The sequence below is a fragment of the Triturus cristatus genome, chromosome 10 (genome assembly GCF_964204655.1).
Source record: "Triturus cristatus chromosome 10, aTriCri1.1, whole genome shotgun sequence".
NCBI classification, from domain to species: Eukaryota; Metazoa; Chordata; class Amphibia; order Caudata; family Salamandridae; genus Triturus; species Triturus cristatus.
Window position 1 is genome coordinate 1,056,509,964 of NC_140593.1, and position 18,174 is coordinate 1,056,528,137.

Genomic DNA, 18,174 nt, shown 5'->3' on the forward strand with positions numbered 1-18,174 from the left:
AATTGTACTTGAGTGTAATTATCACCATGTCAATAAGCGCCTTTTTCCCAATTATCAATCACAAAGCTGCGCTTGACCATTTTTCAGTTTTTGATTGTGGGTTGATGGCTTGGTTTATTGCAAATTAATAAGAACGTATGTCCCACATTCAAAGGGGAATGCTGGAAATGTATTGAGTTTATTTTTTAGATCAACATTATTTAAATCAAACGTAATTATTGTGAATTCATTTTTTTTTACACTTTCATCATTAACCACCTTGACTTGTCTTACTTTGTAGGGTTTACTGGAGTTTGACATGGAGTGTTATAAAAAATATGGAAAAGTCTGGGGGTAAGTTTAGCTGTTTGTTTATTCTTTGGCCATTGTAATTTTTGTTCACCATTGTTTGAAATAGTGCCCTTGCTATTGGTCTATAAAATCCAGTTCCTGCTAACATTTTGGAGGTATGGGAACACTACAGGGGTAAAATGTACTGCCATGGTATAGACTAATTCTGGGAGAATGTATGTTATAGAAGTCTCACATTTTGCCCTTCATTCAATGAGTATGTCATGCTGCTCTGCCAATGGCTTATATTCTTAAATGCAGATTAATGAACCTGTGATAGGCTGGTTTAATTATCAGACTTAATTAGACATCTTGAAATGGTCTTTTATAGGACTACATGAGCAGCAATCCACTTATATGAAAAATGGAACACTCATGAAAACAGTGTCATGCAATAATTGTTCTGTCGTGAAAATCACAGCAGTTGTTATAAAGATACTTGTAATATTACTTGACATAAATATCTGTTTAGCACTCTCATATGAGATTGAATATTTAATAAAAAAGCCGTAAAGTGTTGGAAATCTTGAATCAAGCATTAGGATGAAATAACTTCAGAAATTAACATATTTTGGCCCTTAAGTACAGCAACCTCGGCCAGACATTTTGGCATCAAGGTGCTCACTACCAATTAGGTAGGTGAAAACATGTGACATTGCTACCATTGCCTTCAAAACAATGGTATGGGAGGTCAGGGCACCAACCTACAAGGAGGGAAGGGATATCTTTTGGTTACACAAAGGAAGAAAAAGGATACGTTACCCCAAAACTAAAGTTGCAAAACCAATAGGGGTATCCCTCTGCCTAGTCGAAAAAGCTAGGGTGCGCTTCATCGAAAAAGCTGGGGTGCGCTTCACCGATAGGTACCACCTCTGCACAAGATGGGAAAAGGAAAAAGAATCCTTTTTTATGTATAACCTCACCCACTCTAGTAGTGGCATGCTTCATCATCGGGTTCATCCTGGCCCCTAACAGCCAGGATGGGCTCAACCATATTCCAGGGAGCTCTTTGAACATTATGGTGTCCGGGGAAAGCTATGTGTAATGAAAATGTCTCATCCATACCCAAGGTATCCATTTATTAGTGGGGTGGATGGGCACAGAATAAAAAAAATAATATTGGGGTACAATGAAGGATGACCCTTGTAGCGCCCACATGTTTCTGCCCTACTCTAATGGCCAAATAATTGGCCAGGGCATTCATCAGGGCAAATTCGTTTTGCTGTTACTTACCTGATGACGTCTTGTGAATGGCTTTTCACTGTGGCATGCACATAAAAATATTGCATGCAAAAGGAGTATTGTACTCGCATGATAATGGTTTCCGTGGTACTGAATGGTGGGTATAAGCGGAACCAAGTAGATGCACGGGTGGTTACAGACCCTCGAAGGCTGTCTGACGACATGGCCAAACCTCCCTGCAACCAACGAGGGGAGTACAATACTCCCTTTGCATGCCATATTTTATGTGCATAACACAGTGAAACCATAATATGCCCTGGACACCAAATTATTTAAAGAGCTCCTTGGAATACAGTTGAGCCCATCCTCGCTTTTAGGGGCAGGACGAACCTGATAATGAAGCATGCCAATATTAGAATGGATGAGGGTTATACATAAAAAAGGATTCCTTTTCCCATCTTGTGCAGAGGTGGTGTCTATCGGTGAAGCACACCCTAGCTTTTTCGACTAGGCAGAGGGAAATCTGCATTCGGTTTTGTAACATTGCGAGCATTGACATTGTCTGGTGATATTGGACTGATTTTGGGAGGGGAACTATGGAACACAAATGTATCTTACATTGTAAATAGGCATGTGCACCTGCTCTAAGTACCTGACTGCATGTGCAACTGGTACCCTGCCTTTTATTTTGCTGATGGCGTCACACGTATCTAGCATGTGCACAGAGGCTGAGGCCCACCCTAGTGTCTTGTCATGGGTCTCTACATCTTTCCCAAACACCAAAATGTTGTCTTGGAAGCACTTCACATTGGGAACCCATTTAAACATAGCCTCTACCACCCTCTGAAAAACCGACTATGCAGACTCCAAACCAAAAGGCATTCTTTTAAATCTGTATGCCCCACTATGGGTAACAAAAGATGTTAAATAACAACTCTCCTTCTGCAAGGTGATCTGGTGAAATGTGGACAACATGTCTAATGTGAAAACTCTAGCCTCCTTCAACGAATTCAACATTTTTGTGATGTTGGGCAAAGGATGTTTATCTAACCATATCCTCTCGGTCAAATTCATCAGATCTATGCACATTCTCAAAGCCCCATTGCCTTTCACAGCCAACACTACTGCCGACAACCATTGTGAGCTTTTCTTAGGCTGGGGTCTAGTACTAGCCGTTTTGGATTCATGCACTCAAGCAAAATGCACCTTTCTTTTACATTTGGCACAATTTTTGTTTACTGCCGCACAAGAGGTCAGATTACCTAAATGATTTCGGCGGACACATCTGTAGCACTCTAATGTCTTAAGTTTTGCATCTACTTTCCATTCCCCCTCTCTTCAACACATTTTCTGAGACTACAGTGTGCACTTGTGTCTCTAAAGCCATGTGTACCAAATATACTGCTGTAGTCTCCACACTCCTGGCTATTCCCACCGCTTTCTCCAAAATTAAGTTCTCAGTTGTTAGCAATGTCTCCTGAATTTTCTTACTATTATTTTTTTCAACCACTTGATCCCTTATCTCGTCCTCGAAGGGTTCATAATCACATGTTGCCACCAACACTCTGAGATCACTCACCAAACTTTCCACCAGTTCACCCGGATGTTGTTTCCTCATGTAGAATTTATGCCTTTCCATTATGATATTGTATTTTTTCCTAAATTGTGTATCCATCATTTTAATGGTAGAGGCATAATCATCCACAGCATCAACCTCACCCATAACAACGGCAACAGGTAAAGGTTTTAGTACCTTCCTCCCATCTACGCCCAAGGAGTGATGCAATAATGCAAACTTCTTTTTCTTTGTAAAAACGTCATCCGCAATAGCCTCTAAATAAGCCTCAAACCCTTAAAACCATGCTTCCCAATCCACAAGGTATTTCCCGGTGATGAGCAGAAAGGAGGTGGTGGTACTACACTTTGTTGCATCATGTTTTGAGTTACCAGACAGGAATAACAATGGAATATTATATGTTCCATTATTGGGAACTTGCTCAGGCTTCACAACTGGATCGCACAAGTGCAGCATAGACCGGACTCCACCTTTTTCTTTCCCTAGATCCTGAGAAGGCCTTTGATACGATCCATTGGCCTTTTATGATGCAGACCCTGTGGAGGATGGGTTTTGGTCCCCGGTTCCAAGATGGGTGAACCTACTCTACACAAATCCGACAGCCGCAGTCAGAGTAAACAACCTATTATCTCCAGACTTCCCGATCAAGAGGGGAACCTGTCAAGGTTGCTCACTCTCCCCTCTCCTCTTTGCCCTGACATTGGAGCCACTGACCTGCCTGATTAGATCCCATCCAGAGGTGACAGCTTTCCAAGCGGAGGGATCTCTTATTCCAGAAGAGAAAATCTACTTATACGCAGATGATATTCTGCTTTATCTCACTAAACCTACAATCTCAATAGCAACGGTCTTCCAGGTGTTTGAGAGCTACCGCTCTCACTAAGCATACACTATAAACTGGGATAAATCCGTGTTTTTCCCAGTAGGGGACTCCTTTGTCCCATCTGACCTCCTGCAGAAGCTCAATCAACATTGCCGAGGAGGGCTTCGATACTTAGGGATCTACGCTACGCCGAACCATAGAACGTGGTATACAGCATAATATTAAGACAATTATCACTGACTTCCAATCAGACGCAACGCGATGGAAACATCCCCCCCTGACACTTTTGGGAAAAGCTGCAATCCTTAAAATGATTACCCTTCCCAAACTCATTTACGCTTTCCAAAACACTTATTACAGACTGCCGGAAGAGCTATTTGCCCATATTGAGATTGAGTTGAGAAACTCCTGTGGAGTGACGGACATTCGAGAATCGCTCTCCATAAACTTCAATGCAGCCCAATTAATGGCAGTATTGGCCTTCCTGCACCCCGGCCTGTTACTGGGCAGCTCATCTAATCACCATCAATGACTGGGGGTACATTGACAGACACCACCCTACCTATGCTCTGGAACAGACTGAATTCCAGGAGCACCCATTCCACCACTTCCTATATGGCTAGGTGGGGAAATCTCACCTCCTTCCAGCTACTCATCTACCGATTGATGTATGGGCCAGGGCAAATTCCTATATCGGTTGGAAAGGTAAAATCACATGGGACACACCACTGTGGCTGGGTAAGGCTCTAAAAGAAGTCGCCTAGCTCTAGGCCTTCGCTGTCTGGGACAATATAGGTATTTCCAAGGTTGGGGACTTACTCGAGGGCTGTGCCCTCATGCCCTTTACCTCCCTACAACGGGACTTCCAGCTCCAAGATCACCAACTGTATAAATATTTACTGTTGGCACACTCATGGAAGGCTGAGATGATTCCCCAAGACCTCCCAGAATATGCCCCTTTGGAAGGAAGACTCATAATGTGCGAATTGTCCAAAAAAGCACTATCATACACTTACAAAACAATCAATAATAACATGCCGGGTGGCTTGCAGAAATTAAGCACAGCATGGGAAACTGAGGTAGGCACACTCGAAGACATTGACTGGCAGGCGGCGCTAATGTTCCCAAGGTAAGTGACAATTAAGTCCTGGCTACACCTCATACAACTGAATATTCGACACAGAACATACTATGACAGGGCCCGCCTTTTCATAATTGGTAGAACACCCTCACCGAATGCCAATGGTGTGGGAGGGACCGGGGTGACTTCATCCATACTCCATGGACATGCCCAAGTATACAAAGGTATTGGGAACAAATACGGACAGAGCTAAGTGCGATCCTAGAATCTCCAATCCTTGACAATCCCAAATATGTCTTACTGGGGATACCTAATGATGTCGGCCTACCTCACATGAAACTGTTGTTATGCAATTTAGGAATGGTAGTCACTAAACAAGATTTGGCCTAAAAGTGGGGGTCTCCCATGACACCAACTCTCACGGAATGGAAGAGAGGTATGGATCTATTCATGGCTGCGGAGAGAGTGGCCTACAAATGTGGGGTGGCCCACTTTAATTTCAGAAATATGGGTACTGTGGATAGATTAATATGGGCTTGCGGATGATGACGAAGCTCCCTCAGATCTGTCTCAGTGATTTTATGATGTCATGCCTTTTTCCTTACCTCATTCTTAAAAAAACTTAAAACGGTATATTGATGTTATGTACGCTACTGGGACTCTACATAATATCTGAACACTTACTGTCTGGTTGTCTCACTGACATGCCTGTATGTTTGGTACCAAAAACCAAAACCAAAATAAAAATATATTTTTTTAAATCCAATGGAATATTACTTCAGACAATGTAAAATGACCACAGCAACAATTACCCACAATTAGCTGCCCTTTAATGTGCTGATGTTAACACAAAAGACCAACAGGGCAAGCATGCTTAGGAAACAACAGATGCCGTTACACTATCTATGGATATGCGTGTCAGTGATTTACGTGTACACAGACTCATGTTACCACCAATGCTGATACATGCAGGTAGTAGAAGTCAGGTGTGCGTAGCACACCTAAATCACGAACACTAGATTGGCCAAAATGAATGCAGGCCATAGATCTATAATATGGGTATTGTCAAAATGAATGCGGGTCATAGAAGTATGGTGTGTGTATCACTGCTGTAACACACACTATATTTATCAAAATCCTTAGGGTGTGTGCGTCACCTATGGTGGGCGCACCAGATGAATTGACATTAGGGTGTGTGTGTCACTTATGGTGGGAGCACCAGATAAATTGACATAGTACTTACAAGTGTGTGTCACCACGAAATCGTGACAAACAACTCCTAATTGACAAGTGCTAGTATCGCTCAGTCTCCTCAGCAATCAAGCTACTGCCTCCTAATGGACAAGTGATAGTATCACTCAGTCTTCCCAGCAATCATGCTACTGCAACCTGCATAGCCAATCCTTTTAGAATGTTGTCATAAGCATGTTATCATGTGATCACGCAGACACTGAGGCCATATGGCAGGGACTCCACACATCAGGAACACTTCTCGAAGGAGCTGTGATGTCAGCGATACAATGCCACGGCCCCCAAAGGCAGGACAATTGGTGAATCCTCGCCGCTGTAGAAGTTAGAGCCTCGCTTCTCACAGAGACACTGCTCCCAGACAGTACAGCACTCAAGCAGGCCAGGGCCTTTAGCTTCTGCTGCTCCGTTCAGTTGGCATAGACGAACCAGCTGGAAAGCATCTCCCTTCCGGTAAAAAAGCCATGTGGGCCTTATGGACCAACTCGTCGCCACTGAAAAGTCTTGAATCACCACAAGTTTCAGGTAAGTTTCCAACGTTTATTGCAGAAGTCCTCTACCCAACCTGTAGGGCTGGCAATGCCGAAGAACTGCCTCTCTCTTTCAAAACATCACTCCTTCACATTCTATGTGCTTTGTCACAGTTTTCACAGTTTTCATGGTGGCATTATACAGAATTCTAAACTAAGAACCCAACACTATGTTTATAGATCTCTGGCTCAATCAAAATCCAGCCAGCAGTATCTGATTAGGATCTTTGAGAGCAGGACTCCATCAGAATGCTGTAGCATTTGGTAGATTTGCATCATTGCCAGAAACTGTGTTCCTTTTGGAGAACTCGCCATCTTTAGCACTGATATACTGCTTGGGATGCACTGACTAGAGTGGTTGGCTTCAGTTAACATTCTGCATTCATGAACTGGTACTTCGCCAGTTTGTTACTTATCTCACTTTTTCATATCTAATCTTCTTTTAGTTTTCTTTTCCATCTGTTTCATTGATTACAGGCACAACTTCTTTCTTTTTACCCCATAAACTATTTTATTTTTCCATTTATAGGTATGGATGTTCATAAATTTTATTCTTTCATTGAACTGTTTATTTAAATTACCGTGAAGTAAAAAAGTTTTTTCCTTTTTGGAATAAGAACTGTTCTAGAGACGCACTTATTCAGTTCAATCAGAGTTCTCCGAAAGGAGTATAGACCACTCACTCAAATCAATGCAACACTTACATAAAAAAGACAAATATCTATCAAAACCAGCTATTTATTAGCTTAAAAAATATTTACATAGCACATATACTCAATAAAACACATTTTGCTTAATGTCAAAATCATTTAAAATCATTTGTGCATATAATAATGCGGGAGAAAAACAGGGGAAAAAAGACAAAGCGATATGTCATGTAGTAGTTAATTCAGACACCTATGGGTAACAACAACTTGGGGTTAACTTCCCAATATCGAAAGATTTGTTAGCCCCTTCTGAATTTAACATGAACTAAATGCGTCGACGCGTTTCGGAGGTATTCGCTGTTAGTAGCCTCCTTCTTCAGGACCATATGTATTTAATTCTCCATAACATTTTTACCGGTGCAAATAGCACTGGGGTAGCTTGATTATCGAATTACAATCTTGAGTATGAATATCTCAATCTTTCGTGATTTTTCAAGCTGTAAGTCACGCATGGGTGTAGACAAAATTCAAATTCTTCCTTATTTAGTTTATTTGTTTCTGGCTCTTGAGTTTTCCTATTGCTCGGTTTTCATCCAACGAGCAATACTTCCACCCCTTTTTTTGAGCCCCTCTCTCTTTAGTTTAATATTTAAATTACCCCCAATCTCTTTTATCTGCCACCTAACTGCTGGGACTTGAGGATTTTGAGAAGGCGGGATATTTCCTTCAGGGTCCTATGTTTCTGTATAACTTAAGATCAGAAAAATAATCACACAAATGCAAGTCATTGTGGTTCACTAGACTTGCCACAATGTGTGAATATAGTTGGGAGAAGTATATATGTGTTGCTGAATGCTGTAGAGGGTTAGTACAGGGGAAATTGCAGCTGGAGAAAAATTAAACACTAAGAGTGGATGGGCCTGCACCTATGGAGATACACTGTGACCTTGTGCTATTTGTCCTATGATTTGCCACCAATGGACAGAAAGAAGCAAAATTCGAGGAGGCTAAATAAAAACTGTTCTTGCTGCATGCTTCTGAACCTACTCACTCTCTTATGAACCTAGCAGACTTGCATCCCTTCCTCCACGGGCCCCACTTATAAAGTTTAAAATGAGTATCAAAGTAGGTTCCTTAAGTCAGACCCTATCCACTTGGTTTCTCTTACTCCATAGTTAACTCTGCTTTTGTTAGTGATCTACATCCTCCCTCTTCCGTCAGAAGATCTGGGCCCCACACCAGCATGCAGTAAACTGTATTGGGATAACGCAATGGTCACAGATGTGTCAGTTATGGGAGATTTGAGATCTACATCAAACAAACAGAAATCTGCATTTAAATCCTGATCCACCTGCCTCCCATTAACATCTGAGAGTGCTTAAGAGTATTCTGTAAGAACCTGAAACTTTATAGACTACAGTGGGCAAAACATTGCTCTGACCAACTCTCCTGCCACTGCGGTAGATGGCTAGGAAATCATGTCATGCTTGATGCCAATAAGGCTACACACTAGCGGTTCTCAAAAGCTCGCTCCCTGGAAGCACATAAGGATCCAGAAGTGTGATGTAGCACAAACAAATAGGAAGACGGGGTACTCTCCCTAGCACATGTACCACTACTTATGCCATCACTGTCATTATTAAGGGGATGCACATTCCAAGGAGATATTCCAATGTCTGAATCCCCGTCATGTATGCCAAAAACATTCTCCCAACGCTGAGCAACTCACATTTCATCTACAACACTGTCTTGGTCAACCCTGATTTCCCTCTACATGGCACCCAGTGAATTATTAAAAAAACGTCTAGCATCCGCTGCATCCACTCCTTGCTGTTTCCTCACGGTCATGTAGGTCATGTTCCTTATTTGCCACACCACTCAGCCTCTGAGAAATCCTACTTGACATCTATCTGCCTTCCCCTCCTGTAACCACATGGTGCCTCTGGAGATCACCTGTGACACTTTGGCTGTGTCCTTATTTATGACCCCCTCCTCCACACTTGACCTTAAGTCCCTTGATTCCTGTGAATTATACCTCTTGAAGAATAACTGGTGTCTGTGCCCAGCTGATGTACTACCTCACCATTACACAACATATTGCTTATCCCCTCCTGTCGCTATTGCTCTCATAACACCAGACAGCTAAGGTCAGAGAAGGAGATTCATCAACAGGCAAATAAGCATCCGGTGTTGTGTTTGGTTATGTTGTGGTCAGCCTTTGTGCTGACAGTGAGCTTTTCTCTGGGACCCTGTGAGAATTGAAGTCCAGGTTGTTTGTTCATAGCACCATTAGACCTATCCATTCCATCTTCCATCTCATGCAGTACAATGTTGCCCTAATGAAAAGGCCCCTTTGACACACTTAAGTGTCATCACAACAAGTGCACCATTGCACAGATGCTTTAGCATGGAGTGAGGAGGCACCGTACCCTCATTGTAACTTGTCAATTTGAAATCCCTTTTATGGATCTGGCTGCAAAGCACTATCATTAACAATCATATCTCTCCTCCCTACCCCTTTAAAATTTGTAATGAATGAGCTGTGTTTTTGTGACAAGAACCAAGAACTCCTTAACATAACTGTCTCAGTGATCCCTTCATCAAATGAACCTGTGTACCATACTCCAAGTCAATATTTCTATTCACAACCAATACATAGTGAGACAATTTAAGCATTCAAATTTCCCACAATTAAAACAAAATGTGCTTGCTTTTTTCACTTTACTTGGAATTAGTTTACATATTGTTGTCCTCATAGGGCTACATTTCCACTCTGGTGGAAAATTAACATTAAATATTAAAATGTTGTCACATGGCATAGAGAAGTCAAGGTTTAAAAACTGGACAGCAACACTAGGGTGATGCAAGACCGCATTGGTCAAAGAATATTTCACTGAGAGTAATTTGGATGTATCACTTCTTGCTTACCCTCACTTGAGCTAAAAATTGCATAATATTTATTGATCATAAAATCAATTACCCAGGTCTCTTGCAGCCATATTAGGCCTGCCTTTACAAACTGATAGAATGATGGAGAAAACCTCACCTGATTCAGATGCACTGTTTTCACTTTCAGTTATGGAGACTTTTTAGAAGTAGTAGGAAGGGTGTTTGAGAGAAGTACAGGTGCCGCCTGCTGCTACATAACATGCTTTTGCCATCTATATAAATCTTCCTTAGACTTTGGCTCAGTTCTGTGTTTCCTCAGACCCTCTGCTCTCAACCTCCACATCTCCCAGACCTTTCTGTATTGTAATTTACAGAAACACAGATTATTACTGTAACATGTTGTAGACTCTGAATCCAAACAAGCCTATAAGTGTTGTTCTGTAGACGGCCGTGTGTGGGCCCACTGGTATGTTGGCAGGGCCTGAATTATGAGACATAGTTCTGTGCTGCTTGCTGCCAGCCCCATCCATGTGTGGTGGTGGCCAGATGGATCAATGCACTGAAGTGTAGGTATAGGTTCACATTCTCATTCCCTTCTTTGTTGAGCAAAAGGAAATTAAAAGAAGATGAATGGAATAATTACATATCTGCTCAACCACTAGACTGTCATCCTCAGCTTGCTATTGTAGTACTCTGAACCCTCCTCCTGTGTTTCTTCCTTTGGTTGCTTATCTTGACACAGAAAGGTTATGCATGCACAGGTGTTCTCTGAACCTCAAGGCTCACCTGGCCCTTGCAGTTAAGTTACTCTTTACTTATGTTGCTTTCAGCATGTCTTTCAATCATTGAATTAAGGCCACACCCCTTCAGCTAAATTCTATCCCCAATGGCCGCAGGGTCTCAGGTTTCCTACACCACTTGTTTGTCCTTCATTGTATTTTGCCTTGCATGATTGTGTGTCACTATCTTGGCCCTCATTAGTTACTGGCCATGCCATCAACCTGACCAGTATGCTGGACATATCTATCACCTCAACTTGACATTACTTTGGCCAACCACACCTTTCAAACTTCAGGTTCGTCACAAATATTTTTTCTTTGAGTACATGTAACTTACTTGTGATTTAACTGCAACATAATGTCGAATTTTCAGGAGTACATTGTACCTAATCATACAATTTGTGAATCTGGCCCCCTATTCCTAGCAAGTTTTGGCAGGAGAGGAAAATCAAAGTTATTACAAGTTGTGGCAATAATTACGGTTGATGATGGTCTGACCATTGTAGTGGCCCGAGTGATTTAATGATTGTGGTCCATGTAATAGTAATTAAATGTATTTGTTATCTTGATCTAATGGTCAGGTGATGTAAAGATTATGCTGTATGTATTAGCCAGACTGATACAATGCCCATGTCAATGTATTAGTCATGGTTGATGTAATAGACAAGTCAATGTATCGGTCATTTTGTTTTCTGATCAACAATTTTTATTGTGTTGTAGTATAACAAAAGCAGTCACTTCAGTTTAAATATGATAAAGCAACAGCAGCATATGGCATTTAGAGCACAGCCACGACACCAAGTCTATCATAAAACAGCCTAGCAGAAAGACATCCAACCTGGATTTACAGTTACAGTAGCAGACCCATCCCAGAGTAGTCCCACCATTTACCCCAAATCCAGGCATGTTTAGAAGGGCATTCTCTGGCCACATAAATCGGATTCTCCTGCTGGGTGCACCCGTCCACACCCCAGCACAACTGAGACAGCGTAGAGGGCTCAAGAGCTTTCCAAGGTGCAACTATGCCTCGTTTAGACACCATGGCAGCTATTCCCAAAAGCGCATGATCGGCTCTAGAGCCTCCCACACCCTCAAGAATGCCCAAAAGCGGCACCCGTAGTGAGCGTTCCACCGCTCATCCCAGTCGATCTGTCAGCCCTGCAACCACAGCAGTTCAATATCGTGGTACAACAGGGCAGTTCCAAACCATGTGATAAAAGTCTGCAGGGACATATGAGCAGCAAAAACATATAGGACTGGGGAGGAGACCTGCCTTGTATAAATGGACAGGAGTAAGGTAAGCAGTGTAAATAATATGTTTGCACCAAGCGAAGTCTGGTGTAGATTGTGATGAGTCTGGGGGCCATAGCGACATCGCGCCAGTCCCCTTCCTCCATCGATCCCACCCATCTTTCCCATGAGCTTGAAGATGGTTCAGTGTAGTGGGGGCGTTAATAATCAGTGGCCAATACATCTGTGAGACCCCACACTTTCCCAGGGCACTCATTAAAGTCTTGGCCTCTAGAGGGTTAAATTCTGGGAGAAGTGTACTTTGAGGAATGTGGGTACGTTGTCCATGCCACAGTTGAAGATATTTGTGGAATTGCGTCGAATACAGCACATATGTGGATTGGAGTTTCTGGACGGAGCTCAACTGTGTACCGGACCAAACCTCACCCAGTTGCGAATGCCATGTACTCCCAGCAGGCAAACCCTTCCAGCGCAGCCGTTTCACTCAACCTTAAGGGGGTCTAGTGGGTAAGTTTGGCATTCCACCCTGTGTGACGAAGTGCAGCCCGCCATTCAAGAAAGATCACCTGGATCACCTCCGGTAAGGTAGTAGAGACACTAGCACTTTATAACATGGCCATGACCCGGTTAAACCCCAGCAAAGTCAGTTCTACCCTAGAAGCTGGGTCGCTCCAACCCCCACTTAACCAGTCATTTATCACCAGAAGTTGTGAGACAAGGTAGTAAAGATATAGGCTAGTCATAGTGCTATCGTATAGAGCTCGTTGACAGTTTGCAAAAGCTAAGCATGGACTAGAGTTATTCCAGAGAAAGGAGATTGCCATCAAGTCCTTCTCATGAAATCAATGGTGGGGCATAAGAGTCTGAAGGGGTGAATTTGAGGTGAGTGCCTGATTGGGCACTCAGTGTATATCGTGTCTGTATATACCTTCACAGTATAATCTTGAGGTGCTCAAAGGGAGGAGGTAATCACCATTCAACCCCCCAAACAGGACCTAATCATAAAGTCCTAATAATATTCAACCTTAACCCTGAACACACAATTTCTGTATAAAAAAAACATTAATTAGGTTATTTCAATGCAAATACAATAAATAATTGTTGTTTTTCTTTATTTTCAATCTTCATTAAGCCTTTAGTCAACACGTGTTTCGTTGTGTCAGGATTAACCCACGACTTCTTCAGGGCTTTCTCTCTTCTTAACAAAAGTGCAGAAAAACCTTACTGCTGGTTCTACTTCCGTCCCGGTGGTATCTCTGTTTAATTTTCTATTCCTTACGTGTTAGAAATGTATCCGTGTCCGCTGTGTAGTTCGTTTCGATGTCAAATTAAGTTTAGTATCATATTTATGTCCCTTTGTAATCTTGGAGGTTCCATAAAAATATGTCTGCAGGCGAGTACGCTTGCATGGTTAAACTTCCCATCGTTCCGACTGCCGTCCTATCATCTGGACAATGGTGGGGCATCACCTGCACAAAATTCTGAAAGAGGTATAAAAACCTAGGTAGCTCCATCATTTTATAGAGGGCTATCCTGCGCTTCACATTAAACAGAAGGGATTGCCATTTTTTTCAGATCCGCCTTAACTCTGCGTGATAGTGGGCTAAGGCAACAACGCCACCTGTATACCTAGGAAGCGGAAGCTCAGCCAGTGTATGGGTACATTAGTCTTCCAGGGAATGAAGCTCTACAGTGGTAACAGCGGTATCAGTATTGACTTGGCGGGTTAATAGGTAATCTGGATGCCTCAACAAAGATTTGAAGAAGCTGGAGACAGCGAGGGCCGTTTACTTCCGGGTTAGGGAGGAACAAAAGGATGTCATCTGCATATAGCACAACGCTGTCCTCATGTCCAATATCATACTACTAACCCTGTGGATCACAGCAAAGGAGTCGCATGAGGGGCTCAATGGCTAGGGCAAAGAGGAGGGGGGAACAGTGGATAGCCCTGCCGGGGTATGGGTCATTTGATGAAGCACATTTGAGGTGTATTCGGGCCAATGTAAATGTGAGTAGATGTACTGGTGTCAAGAATAGGTAGATGCCCACCTCACAATTGACTAGCCCCTCCATCATTGTAGCCACTGCTAATCAACACTGCTGTTCTGCAAATATTCTCCCATTGACTGATATTGCCAAAAAGTACTCCATCTCCTGTGTATCATTTAACAACCTGTTTCTCTCTTTCTTCTTTGTACCACAACCAATGTTTTTTTTTATTCAGGCTGGGCCTGTTTTCACAAATGAATCAACACTCATTATGTACATTATCCTCGAACGTAAAGATTGGTATAGAGATGTGCGCATTGCAGCATCAGTTCTTTTAAGCTAAAAGCTCTTCGCTGATGAAGGTGTCTGGAACAGTCTTAATATCTTTTTCTCGCTTGCAATTTTTGGAGTTTGCTTGGTATCTATTTTTTTACTTGATAATAACCTTTTATTCTGCCACACATTTGAGAGACTATACCTGTTTTCATCGTCCCGCTTACTCGGATTTGCAGTTTGCCAGAATGTAATTAAGGGTGGGCGTAGTTCGCGAAGTAGCACTTCGCGAAGCTACGCAAAGTGAAGTTCGCACTACGCGAGCTACGCGTAGCACTTCGCTAACTGCGAAGTAACATGTTCGCACTGTGCAAGATGTTGTTTTCAATGATTGCACAGTGCGGACAAGCAACCGGCACTGTGCAATCATTGAAAATGGCATCTTGCACAGTGCGAGCTGTAGTTTTCTGCTGCTCGAGTAGATTTTTCCTCGAGCTGCAGCTTTCTCAACGCGAACTGGTAGTTTCTCATCGCGAGCGGTCGCGAGCATACGCGACCCCTCGCAATGAGAAACCTGACCTTCTCGCGTTGGGAATCTCGCCGGGAGGTTTATTTTCCATGCTCGCGATCGCGAACAAGGAAAAAGTCTCGCCAGGATGTCATTTTGCTTGCTCGCGGTCGCCAACTTGACGTTGAGGACCGCGAGCAAGCAAAAAATGACCGCAGCACTACGCAACACTACGCTACGCGTGTTCGCACTGTGCTACGTGCAGTTCGCGTAGTGCGAAGTAGCGCGAACTTCGCAAACTACGCGAGCGTAGCGTAGTGCTTCGCCCAGGCCTAAATGTAATGCGTGTTCTGCCTTCCTAAGGAGTCCAAGCCGAGCAGTGGAACAGTTATCTGAATAATATAAGACCCCTTCTCTCTGATCCTCGTGTTCCCCTCCTGGATTTATGTGCGGGGAGATAATTGGTGTTGCTGCGCTTTTTCCACTCCGTACGACCCAGCACTTTGTGAATGTCTATTGCTTCTTAACCTCACACGTGTCCATCAGAAGGTTTGATCCACGCTCGCGCTATTTGTTGTGAAAAACCTGACCTGCATTCCATCCATGCACAGGATTGTAAAAGAACTATGAATAAAATTATAATGAAGGAATAGGTTTGCAGGCCCATCTAGACCACGAGTAATGAATGAACAGGCGACACATTGTAATGCGGGCCTTGTTTGCGAGCGAATAATATGGATCTAAGGAAAATAAAACGAATCTGCAGTGTGCACAAATGGGCACCAGGTTTGTAGAATTGCGCCCTCGCAGATTTATCATTGGTAAAGCGTCACTGCACAGAGTTCATTTTCTGTGCGCATGTTTATTTACACAGACCTGGTCTGCCCTGTAAGGCTTTCTTGAGCGTGGATCCCAAGTACCTTCACAAAGTGCGGCCATTGCAGCCCCACCCTCCACATAGTACCTCAGACCAAGCAGCGCCTACACATTTTGTGAACACATGTTCAAATTAAAATAAGGATGGGCAAAGTCAAAGGAGCACATGCATCATTCTAAATACCCGTCGCAAAGGGGCAGATTCGCAGAATCTTCCCCTTTGCGACCAGTATTTTTGCATTTGGGATGCATCAACCCAAATGCAAATTCGCAAATTAAGTAATCGCAAAATTTGCGATTACCTAAATTGCGAATGCATTTAGGGAATCGCAAATTGCAATTCCCTAGATGCAATGCACAATGCAATTTTAAATTGCGATTTCGCAGTTAGGGATCGCAAATTACCATCAATTTAAAGTTGATGGTAATTTGTGAAAACTTTGAGAAATGCACTAAAGTGCATTTTTCAAAGTTCCATGTTACACACACACATGCCCTTCGGGCACGTAATTGGTCAGTTAGATAGCTCAATATGTTGCTTGTGCCGAAGAGGAGAGTCAAGAAAGGCCTAAAGTGGGTATAATGACTGAGTAATATTAGATTTTGTCAAATTAATTGAGTTACAAAGAATAGGAGAGGAAGAGAACTTAGGATGATGTGATAGAAAGACCACCTGCCGAATAGTGAATGGAGTTATTGACAATTCTTCAAGTTGACACCAAACTGTGCAAAGGCCAAATTGGTTTTAGAACATAGGCACAATGATATTAAAAAAATTAAGGGAAGTTCAACCCACCAGAATTCTTAGGTTTCCTTAATTCAACCAGAGATATACATGCCTTCTGTTTATTCTATAAATATTTAATGAGTAAACTATTTCGAGTTTTAAAAAGCTACTAAGAGAGCTTGATGGGGAGCATTGAAAGATAGAAATTAACAATTTGAATCATCATCATATTGATAGTATTTAATCTATTCCATCCGGATAAAAACAAGGGTGACAAATTCCCAAATTAGGCAGATATTTTATACTGAACAGCTACTAAATGGAAGAATTCCTTCTTTAATAGAATTGGAATAAATAATCCTTAAACATTTGATGCCCTTTGGGTTCCATGTAAATCCAGAGCATTTGAACATGTCTTTCAAACAATACTTAGTGAGAGTAATGACTTCTGACCTATCAATGTTTGATTTGTATACAGAGAAACCATGGAGTATTCATTTAGTAAATGAAAAAAAAATGGAATAGAAGTCTGTGGCTTTGAAACATAAAGTAAAGCATCTTCTGCATGTTCAGTAAATTTAACTTCTGTTTTTCCATATATATAACCAAGAATAGAAGAGGACCTATGAAGAGTTTCTAAAAAAGGATAACATAAACAGTAGTGTGCCCCTATATAGAATAAAACATAAAGACTGTAAACCATTAGCAAAAAACAAAGTGCTCGGGGAAGCACCAATTAAACCAATAAGTTTCAAGATGCCAGGGTCCAAACCATGCCATATTAAGGCATGCAATATAAAATTCCAATATACGTGATCAAACGCCTTTTCCACATCTAGAGTTATAACTGCAATAGGATAAGTACTTTTTGAAGCAAGATGAATAATGTCTAGAAATGTCTGAGAATTATCGGTGATAAACATATCTTTTACAGAACCTAACTGTTCTATACCAATCAAGTCCGGAATAAAGTTGCTAATGCATAAAACTAAAATCCTCTCAAAAATCTTGCAAACAAAGTTAATAAGAGAAATAGGCCTTTAATTCTTTCCACAGAGGAACCACAGGCTTCTTTCTTTGACAGAAAATATTGAAATAATGATAATAAAAGTAATATTAAAAATCTATGGAAAGATGCAAATAAAATTCTACCGAAAAGAATCTGGACCAGGAGCTTTATCTTTGCATAATTTGGCTACGGCTGCCTTTATCTCAGGTACAGTGTTGTCAGAGTATAGGGAGGAAAAGTCAACTACTTGATCTGGATGTCTTAGAATAGAATTGAAAAAAGTATCCAATTCCTCTTCAGAGGGAAAGTGCTCTGGTGTATATAACTGTTGATTTTACTCCTTAAAACACTCCAAAATTTCTTTATACTGACTGTTACCCAAGTGATCCTTAAAAATATAAATTTTTGCCTTCTGTTTCTTTACTTTCAAATAGTTGGCCACAAGTTTACCAGCTT

General features: G+C 41.9%; 1 protein-coding gene across 3 annotated transcripts in view; it reads left to right on the forward strand.

Annotated features, from left to right (window-relative positions):
* The window catches only part of LOC146796555 (cytochrome P450 3A24-like), a 318,208-nt gene that overhangs the window by 140,449 nt on the left and 159,585 nt on the right, over positions 1 to 18,174 (forward strand). For all 3 annotated transcript variants that reach the window (XM_085629191.1, XM_085629190.1, XM_085629189.1), the window contains exon 3: positions 281 to 333. In XM_085629191.1, coding sequence (XP_085485317.1) covers positions 281 to 333 — 53 coding nt within the window. The remainder of the gene's footprint in view (positions 1 to 280; positions 334 to 18,174) is intronic.